The sequence below is a fragment of the Erythranthe guttata genome, chromosome 13 (genome assembly GCF_056151865.1).
Source record: "Erythranthe guttata isolate IM_541 chromosome 13, IM_541, whole genome shotgun sequence".
Lineage (NCBI taxonomy): Eukaryota > Viridiplantae > Streptophyta > Magnoliopsida > Lamiales > Phrymaceae > Erythranthe > Erythranthe guttata.
In genome coordinates, this window is record NC_142545.1 from 12,283,200 (window position 1) to 12,294,448 (window position 11,249).

Consider the following 11,249-nt stretch of genomic DNA (forward strand, 5'->3'; position numbering starts at 1 on the left):
CGTCACCTACTCTTTCATTCTTAATGGGAGATCTTTCGATTTTCTTGCGTCGGAAAAGAGTATTCGACAATGTGATCCAATTTCACCTTACCTGTTTTTATTTTGTGCAGAAGCTTTGAGTGCTCTACTCAAAAGAGAAGAACGACGTGGCAATATAGTGGGATTGGTTGTTTGCAATGCAGCTCCTGAGGTATCACATTTACTTTTCGCCGATGATACTATGCTTTTTTGTAATGCTAATATTTCTTCTGCTAAATGCATTAAGAATATCATGCAAAAATACGAATAGGTCTCGGGTTAGATAGTTAATTATGTGGAATCTTGCATTGCTTTTAGTAAGAAGACGAGCATAGATAATATAAATTTGATTTGCTCGAAACTTAATATGGAAGTGGTGGACAAACATGATAAGTATTTAGGCCTACCTTCTAGGTTAGGAAAGTCTAAACGAGAAGCTTTAGTGAATATTCGCGACCGAGTTTGCCAACGTCTTCAAGGATGGAAAGAAAAATGGCTTTCAAAAGGGGGAAAAGAAATTTTAATTAAAGCGGTGATTCAAGCTATCCCAACATATGCGTTGAGTTGCTTTCGACTTCCACGATATTTTACCGAAGAAATCGAAAGGTTGATGGCTAAGTTTTGGTGGGAAGATAGTCAAGGCAAAGGAGTACATTGGGCCAGGTTGAAGGAATTGTGTAAAAGCAAAGATTTTGGGGGTCTTGGCTTTCGAGACTTACACGCTTCCAATACGGCGCTATTAGCCAAACAAGTCTACCGGTTGTTGGTATCTCCACATAGCTTACTGGGAAGAATCTTTAAGGCTAGATATTACCCACATTCAGACATTTTGGGCTCAGTTTTAGAGTATAATCCGTCATATACGTGGAGAAGTATTTGGGGAGCGATAGAACTAGTGGAGAAAGGCTCACGCTGGAGAACTAAAAATGGGGCGAAAGTGAACATTTGGCGAGATAAATGGCTTCGAAGAGAACGAACTTTTAAAATTTTCACTCCTCGAGACAACTGGCCGATTGATATGAAGGTGCAAAGCCTTATTGATGGTAATATAGGTCTATGGAAAGTTAATATGATTGCATCTATGTTCTATGAGGAGGATCGAAAAAGTATTCTCTCTATACCAATTGGAAGCGCGATTAATGAAGATCGTCTTATATGGCATTACAATAAGATGGGTTGTTCTCCGTTCGAAGCGCCTACCATACCGCGCGGTTCATTTAGAGCAAAAGAAAGCGGGTGTTAATATTGCAAGTGGTTCATCTCTCGTTTCATCGAATTCTTGGAAATGGCGGACTTGAATTTGCCGAATAAAATCAAGATCTTTTTATGGCGTTGTTGTAATAATCTTCTTCCGACACGCCAAAACCTTACTAATCGGAAGATTTTAGAGAACAATTTATGTGAAATTTGTGGGGTTGCAGAGGAGGATGTTTTGCATTGTTTGTCCTTATGTTCATTTGCAAGGTAGGTTTGGGCGTTAAGTGGAGTGGCTTGGTCCACCCATTGGCCGAATAATTGCTCACTTGTGGATTGGTTCTTGCAAATGAAGAAGAAGCTTGACAAAACTGATTTTGAATATTCTGTTGTGGTCTGCTGGGCTATTTGGTATTCAAGAAACAAGAAATACTTCGAGGAGGCCAACAATTTGGCTCTTGACATTAACTTACTCGCAAAGAATTTTCTTAAGGAGATGCGGGGGTCTGTTTCCGAAGTTCTTTGTGCAAAACGTTCGTTAAAGATGCAAAGATTGAGTATCAAGTCGGAGGTTCCATTTAGAGATGAGGTGAAAATTAATGTCGACGCTTTACTTGCTTCGGTGGAACATGGTTGCGGGCTAGGGGGTTTGGCAAGGACCTATGATGGAAATTGCTTAGCCTGGTTTTCTACACATTGTCCTCTTTGCATTGATCCTAATTCGGCCGCGGCTATGGCGACTCTCAAAACAATGGAATTCTCCCAAGACCACCGATGGAGTAGAGTAGTTCTCGAATGCGATTCTAGCACTATAGTTGCTGCTATTGCTGGAGAGTTCGGTAGACGCACGATCTATGGTAATGTTATTGACGATATTAAACGCTTAGCCAGCACATTTGAAGTGTTCAACATTCGTCAGGTTCAGAGAGAAGCAAACCGCGCAGCCTATGAGATTGCAAGGCTTTCGTCGATAGACTCTTTTATGTTGAACATTCTTCCTAGTTTTATTAGTGATATTGTAAAATCTGAGTTTCGTCATTAATGAAAGGCTGCGGCTGTATGCAATACTCATTCCACTTGTGCAAGACCAAATTAAATAAAGATTCCAAAAGATTCTATTTTATTAAGATGGAATGACAAGTATGCCCATAAATTAAATTGGCTTTTTTTTCTCATGTAAGACCAAATACAAATAATGAGAAAAAAAACAAAAATCGACACCAAGGTGTCGAAAAACTATGCTACAAATCGACAGTTAAGCGTCGAATTTCATAGGTAAAAATCGACATTGACATGTCGAATTTATAGCACAAATTCAAATGTCGAATTTTATACCTCAAAATTGACATCTAAATGTCGAATTTTATACCTCAAAATCGACATCTAAATGTCGATTTTTACCTGTTAAATTCGACCTGTACATGTCGAATTCGTTTGCGCGGGATTTTTTTTGGAAAATCGATATTCTAGCTAAAAAAACCCATAAATGCATACATTATTGGGTTCTTCCATCGTAGAATCTTCTATTTTGATGTCTTTTGACTCCATACTTGTCATCTTTGTAAGATTTGTTGAGTTTTGATGATTTTGAATTTCTAGGTTTTGTGGGTTAATGGAGGATGAAAGAAAAAGGTCTTGTGGGTTTTGGAAGATGGAGAAGATGAGAGTTGGTCTTGTGGTTTTGTGGTCTTGTGATAGGGTTTTTTGTGTTTTTGAATTTTTGGTCTTGCATATTTGGAATTTTTTTAATTTTTTAATAAATAAGGGTATTATAGTATTTATACATTGAAAATTTTAATTTGGTCTTGCACAAGTGGAATTAGTCTTGCATATAGCCGCAGCCTTAATGAAATTGACGTTTCCTCTAAATAAAAAATTAACATTCCCAAATACGATAAATTAAATGCAGAAAACAAATACAACCAAATGTCATTTTTATTTATTTATTTTTACGCTTCAAACACAACAAGGTTAGTAATACATGATTTTTTTTTCTTCATTTTTTTTTGCTCATCTTGTTGCCTCTTATTTTCTCGAGCACTAAAATGATGACTTCAAGATCTGGACGGGTGTCTGGCTCATCACTCGTGCAGTCTTTCCCAAGAGTACTGATAACCACTGCATCCTTCTCGTCACACCCCAATCGCATGAAAGTCTTGCGCACAACATGTTAATCACCACTGATTTGCGGCCACGTTGTAGCTGTGATATGTGGTTTTTTCAGAAAGAATTGACTCCCACCATGCGGATGTATACTTATTGTCAATATTTCTCTTGTAGTTTTGGTTCTATAAAGTTTTCCAAACATATATATGATTTTTCATTATCATCCGTAAAAGAATAACCCCGAAACTAAATATGTCCGCCTTATATGCTGAATCATTTCCTGTCCAAACACATACACATATAAGAAAGAAACTTTAATTTGAAAACACACCATACAAGAACCACTATAATAATAATAATATTATTATTATTATTATTATTATTATTATTATTATTATTATTATTATTATTATTATTATTATTATTATTATTATTATTATTATTATTATTATTATTATTATTATTATTATTATGACCTTCATAAATATATTTGTATGACCTTTATTAATTCCGCAACCTCAATAGAAATAATATATTTAAAGCAATAAAAAATAAATAATGAGATTTAATCTACTAAAATAAAGAAAAAATAATGAATATGTAAAAGATAATGAGATTTAAGTTAGAATTAATAATAATAATAATAATTATGATGATCATTATGATGATGATGATGATGTGCCTCATGAACCAAGATGTTGTCTGGTTTAATGTCTGCGATGACATAGTACTCGCATAATAATAATGTGCCTCATGAACCAATATGATGTTTGGTTTAATATCTGCTATGACATAGTATTCGCCAATGATGTCTCTCATAGTATAGGCTATTTGTATCAAAATCTTGAGAGTGTCCTCCCAAGTAAGGTCACGCTCTAACAAATGAATTAATTACAAACATATCAATTCAACATGATCTTATGAACTTTTATATATATATATATATATATATATATATATATATATATATATATATATATATATATATATATATATATATATATATATATATATATATATATATATATATATATATATATATATCGATTATTAATAAACTACCATTGTAAATCAAAGTCCAAAGCTTATTTCTACTGAAAAAGAAGAGATTAAAAAGAAAGTATAATGAGATGTGAAACTGTAGAACCTTGGATGGTTGGTTATCTGAGAGAGAGATCTTGAATCGCAGAGCAGCAGGGCAGATGATGATTCTCACGGATGAAGGAAATGATGAATTGATTAACTTACAAGAATAATATTAATTAATTATTACCCATAAGTAACCGATCTAGACTATGACAAACATATTTTATCACGAAATAATATCTATCTGCTCTAAAGCAAGTGCAAAATAGTGGAACAATATTGGAGTACCCTTGCAAATCAATATACGTTCGTAGCTCATTCTACAATCAACCAAAAATAAATGATGATATGTTATCGGAATTGTTGAAGTCGCAAGTTAATCACATGAAGATTAAATTATAATAATAAAGATAAAAATAATACTGATAATAATGTTAATTTAATAAAAAATATCATACTCATAACACTACTGTGATGAGTTAAGAAAAAGGAAAAAAAGAAAAAAAAATATCTTATTTGGTTCTTCGTAGCTATATCTAATTCCACTTTTCTTCTTAGATTTCCCCTTGTCTGACTTGGGCGCCATGAGTTTACTTTGTAGCTGTTGGATAATATGTATAATATAATTAGAACAAAAACTGCAGGAAGCATTTTATTATTTTTTGGTCTTATATGTAATATATATATGATCAGGGGATCTGTGAATTATCCTAAACAATTATAGCTAGGGGTCGCCACTTTGTCACACATACATATGGCATCAGTTAAATGAAAAGACAAAAAAAAAATGTTCGAGGACATTCACTGCACACACACACTAATTTGGTGCGGTTCGGAAATATTCATCTCGAATTTTCGCAATCTGCACGAAACATGAACCTACCTTCTCTTTTTTTTTTCAAGAACAAAAAAACGATAATATTTATTTCAATACTCGGGACAGTTCCAAACTTTGTTAATATTCCCGTATTTTTTTTTACTATAAATGCACTCTTTAATATTTTAAGAACTCCATATATATTTATTTTAATTATCAGATGCATGCAACATGAAAGAAAAATGGTGAAGTGAATGATGTATTAATAAGGCATTAATATTGTATGTATACTATAGCTATGGATATTTATTAATGTTACCATGCACAAAAACCAACAAAGAATATTTTATCTAAATTAGTGCATCCTAAAATAGAAACATCAGCTAATAAAAAACAAAAAAGAAGCGTTGTCTGAAAGCAATTAACATTTAGTCACTTTTAAGGTACTGAATCTAATGATAGTTGTTAAAAAAAAAATTTACATTCTCAAATACGATAAATTAAATGCAGAAAACAAATACAACCAAATGTCACTTTTATTTATTTATTTGTACGCTTCAAACACAACAAGGTTAGTAACACATCATTTTGTTTCTTCATTTTATTCTTGCTCGTCTTGTTGCCTCTTATTTTCTCGAGCACTGAAATGATGACTTCAATATCTGGACGGGTGTCTGGCTCATCACTCGTGCAGTCTTTCCAATAGCACTGATAACCACTACATCCTTCTTATCACACCACAATCGCATGAAAGTCTTATGCACGACATGTTAATCATCATTGATTTGCGGCCACGCTATGGCTGTGATGTGTGATTTTTTTTTCCAGAAAGACCTGATTTCCACTATGCGTATGTATACTTATTGTCAATATTTCTCTGGTAGTTTTGGTTCTATAAAGTTTTCCAAACATATGACTTTTCATTATCATGCGTAAAAGAATAACGCCGAAACGAAACATGTCCGCCTTATTGCTGAATCATTTCCTGTCCAAACACACACACATAAGAAATTGACTTTAATTTAAAAACACACCATACAAGAACCACTATATTATTATTGTAATTATTATTATTATTATTATTATTATTATTATTATTATTATTATTAATATTATTATTATTATTATTATTATTATTATTATTATTATTATTATTATTATTATTATTATTATTATTATTATTATTATTATTATTATTATTTACAAAATGAGTTTTATTATGCACGAATAGATAGGGGGGGAGGGCTGCCGAATTTTCGGGAGCGGACCCTTACAACACAATGAGTTGTTCCTACCGTGGAACTCTAAAGTGGATGTAGAAAAATATTTTTGTTATTTAAATTTTAAGAACATTTTTTATTTAAAGGAATAAAAAATTGGTTTTTATCAAACTAAAAATTAAAAAATATTAATAATTACCGTTGAGAGTTTGTCTGAACGCATACCAGTTGTTTACTGATGGTAAGTCGTTTCTCCTTGAAATAAGATTAACGACTTCCACAATTGTGTTATTCTTTTTTTTTTTTGAGTAAATTCAAGTCCATTACAAGCGAAAGTAGAGGAGGGGGGGACTCGAACCCTAGACCGTTACCCTATTGGTAAAGGCTAGGTACCAACTCTCCTAATGAGGGTTGGTTTAGAATATGGTAAGTTGTGGGTTCAACATGGTTTTTTTTTTTTTTTTTTAAAGTAAAGAGTTTCCCTATTTGTTTACCAGATAAAGATGGATATTCAAACTCACGTGGAAACTTAAGACATCTATCAGATATATAGCAATTTCCTTTTACAAACATATCTCTTAAATTTTCAACTAAAAAATATCTTCTGTGTTAATATGTTAATATGTTCGGGCTTTCTTTTCGAAAAAGGTACGTAATAGGTTCAACAGTTTTTTTTTTTTTTTTTTAAGCAAAGAGTTTCCCTATTTGTTTACCAGATAAAATGGGTAATCAAACGCACGTGGAAACTTAGCACTAACCTATCAGATATATAACAATTTCCTTGTACAACAAATATATCTCTTGAAATTTCAACTAAAAAATATCTTTTATTTTAATATGTGCAGGAATTATTTTAGAATAGGGTACGTAATGGGTTCAACATGTTCTTATTTTTTTTAAAGCAAAGAGTTCCCCTATATGTTTACCATATAAAGATGGGTATTCAAACTCAATTAAAAACTTAACACTAACCTATCAGATATATATAGTAATTTCCTAGAAATATATCTCTTGAATTTTCACCTAAAAAATATATTTTATTTTATATGTCAATGATTTCTTTTCGAATAGGGCACGTAGTGGATTCAACAGGTGTTTTTTTTAACAAAGAGTTCCCCTATTTGTGTACCAGATAAAGATGGATAGTACGAAGTTCTGCATCAATAAATAAAAAAGTTAGCACGGATGAGTATGTTTTATCTTCACTGTACAAAAATTATTACAATGTAAAAATGCTTTAATACCGTTGCCTCTGTCATTTCTTAACATCATAAATCTTCCTCATGCACTCTTTCTCCATTGCATCACTCCCTCTCTTAGACACACTCACACACCAGCCCACACAAGGTAACGGTGGTCATTATTGTGATTGATTAGACAAAGAAAAAAAAAGTGTTTGTTGTGGTACAATTTTTTTATCAATCGAATTTTGAATAGTGTTTTAACATGTGATTTTTACTATCTATATTAATGTGTTAAATATACATGGTTGGTTCTACCCCATATATATATATATATATATATATATATATATATATATATATATATATATATATATTATATATATATATATATATATATATATATATATATATATATATATATATATATATATATATATATATATATATATATATATATATATACATATATACATACATATATATGTATGTATATATGTATATATACATATATATGTATATATACATATATACATACATATATATGTATGTATATATGTATATATACATATATATGTATATATACATATATACATACATATATATGTATATATATACATACATACATACATACTATATATATATATATATATATATATATATATATATATATATATATATATATATATATAACTTATTTGTTTATTATATGAAGATGGGTATTCAAACTCAATTGAAAACATAACACTAACCTATCGGATATATAGTAATTTCCTAGAAATATATCTCTTGAATTTTCACCTAAAAAATATATTTTATTTTATATGTCAACGATTTCTTTTCGAATAGGGCACGTAGTGGATTCAACAGGTGTTTTGTTTTTTAACAAAGAGTTCTCCTATTTGTGTACCACATAAAGATGGGTAGTACAAAGTTTTGCATCAATAAATAACAAAGTTAGCACTAATGAGTATGTTTTATCTTCACTGTACAAATATTATTACAATGTAAAAATTCTTTAATACCGCTGCCTCTGTCATTTCTCAACATCATAAATCTTCCTCATGCACTCTTTCTCCATTGCATCCCTCCCTCTCTTAGACACACTCACACACCAACCCACACAAGGTACAGGTGGTCATTATTGTGATTGATTAGACAAAGAAAAAAAAAAATGTTTGTTGTGGTACAATTTTTTTATCAATCGAATTTTGAATAGTGTTTTAACATGTGATTTTTACTATCTATATTAATGTGTTAAATATACATGGTTGGTTCTACCACATATATATATATATATATATATATATATATATATATATATATATATATATATATATATATATATATATATATATATATATATATATATATATATATATATATATATATATATATAACCTATTTGTTTACTGTATGAACACGTAGTGGATTCAACAGGTGTTTTGTTTTTTTAACAAAGAGTTCCCCTATTTGTGTACCAGATAAAGATGGGTAGTACGAAGTTCTAAATCAATAAATAATAAAGTTAGCACTGATGAGTATGTTTTATCTTCACTGTACAAATATTATTACAATGTAAAAATGTTTTAATACCGCTGCCTCTGTCATTTCTCAACATCATAAATCTTCCTCATGTACTCTTTCTCCATTGCATCCCCTCCCTCTCTTAGACACACTCACACACCAGCCCACACAAGGTACCGGTGGTCATTATTGTGATTGATTAGACAAATAAAAAAAAAGTGTTTGTTGTGGTATAATTTTTTTATCAATCTAATTTTGAATAGTATTTTAAAATGTGATTTTTACTATCTATATTAATGTGTTAAATATACATGGTTGGTTCTACCATATATATATATATATATATATATATATATATATATATATATATATATATATATATATATATATATATATATATATATATATATATATATATATATATATATATATATATATATATGTATATATATATATATATGTATATATATATATATGTATATATATATATATATATGTATATATGTATATATATATATATATATGTATATATATATATATATATATATATATACATATATACATAACATATATATATATATATATATATATATATATATATATATATATGTATGTATATATATATACATATATACATAACATATATATATATATATATATATATATATGTATGTATATATATATATACATATATATACATACATACATGTGTATATATATATATATATATATATATATATAACCTACTTGTTTACCATATGAAGATGGGTATTCAAACCCAACTGAAAACTTAACACTAACCTATCGGATATATAGTAATTTCCTAGAAATATATCTCTTGAATTTTCACCTAAAAAATATATTTTATTTTATATGTCAACGATTTACTTTTCGAATAGGGCACGTAGTGGATTCAACGGGTGTTTTATTTTTTAACAAAGAGTTCCCCTATTTTTGTATTAGATAAAGATGGATAGTACGAAGTTCTGCATCAATAAATAACAAAGTTAGCACTGATGAGTATGTTTTATCTTCACTGTACAAATATTATTACAATGTAAAAATGCTTTAATACCGCTGCCACTATCATTTCTCAATATCATAACTCTTCCTCATGCACTCTTTCTCCATTGCATCTCTCTCTCTCTTAGACACACTCACACACCAGCCCACACAAGGTACCGGTGGTCATTATTGTGATGGATTAGACAAAGAAAAAAAAAAAGTGTTTGTTGTGGTACAATTTTTTTATCAATCGAATTTTGAATAGTATTTTAACATGTGATTTTTAGTATGTATATTATTTTGTTAAATATACATGGTTGGTTCTACCATATATATATATATATATATATATATATATATATATATATATATATATATATATATATATATATATATATATATATATGGCAAAGTTTATGATCATAATTAATTAGAGAGAAAATAGCGATAAAAATATATCAAACATAGTACAAGAAAAAAAAAAAAAAAAACCTCTTCCATAGATCCCAATAGCTCCTCTATGTCCATGGGATTCGAGGTGTCTCTACATCTTCTTTTCATGAGCTTTGTCCAACCGTTCACAAGTGGGAAAGATGTAGGGATTTCATTCCGGAGCACGTGGTAATAGGTAGACATGCCAGGAAATCGAATCATAGCAAAAATCTGTTATAAAATATAAAACATTAAGAGATCAAAACTGCAGCAGCAGATAAAGACTTGAAACCTTCATGTACTAATGGTTTCAACAAACTATGTGGATATAACTTAGTATACATAAAATGTCGAAAACAAACCAGAACAATTTGTGAAAAATCAATTTATGCAAAATAATAAATTGGATCATCAACAACAGTCATCACTACATACGAATCACACACTTACAGAACAAGAAGTCGAGACATTCTGTAAAAATGGAGGAAAAGAAGAGGAAAAGAAACTAAGAGAGAAGAGCTGTCAATCGAGGAAAAGAAGAGGAAAAGAAATAAGGGAGAGAGAGAGAGAGAGAGAAAAAAGATCCGACTTAATGGTGAAGATTTGAGATTAAATTGACGTGACTAGACGACGAGATATATATATATATATATATATATATAT

The 11,249-nt window shown here is 29.7% G+C and overlaps 1 protein-coding gene across 1 annotated transcript; it reads left to right on the forward strand.

Moving 5' to 3' along the window:
* The first annotated feature begins 385 nt into the window (after positions 1-385).
* On the forward strand, positions 386-2,254 carry LOC148765933 (uncharacterized). The gene is made up of 2 exons (XM_088812427.1): positions 386-1,081; positions 1,487-2,254. The coding sequence occupies exons 1-2, from the start codon at positions 386-388 to the stop codon at positions 2,252-2,254; spliced, it is 1,464 nt and encodes a 487-aa protein (XP_088668553.1).
* The last annotated feature ends 8,995 nt before the right edge of the window (positions 2,255-11,249 follow it).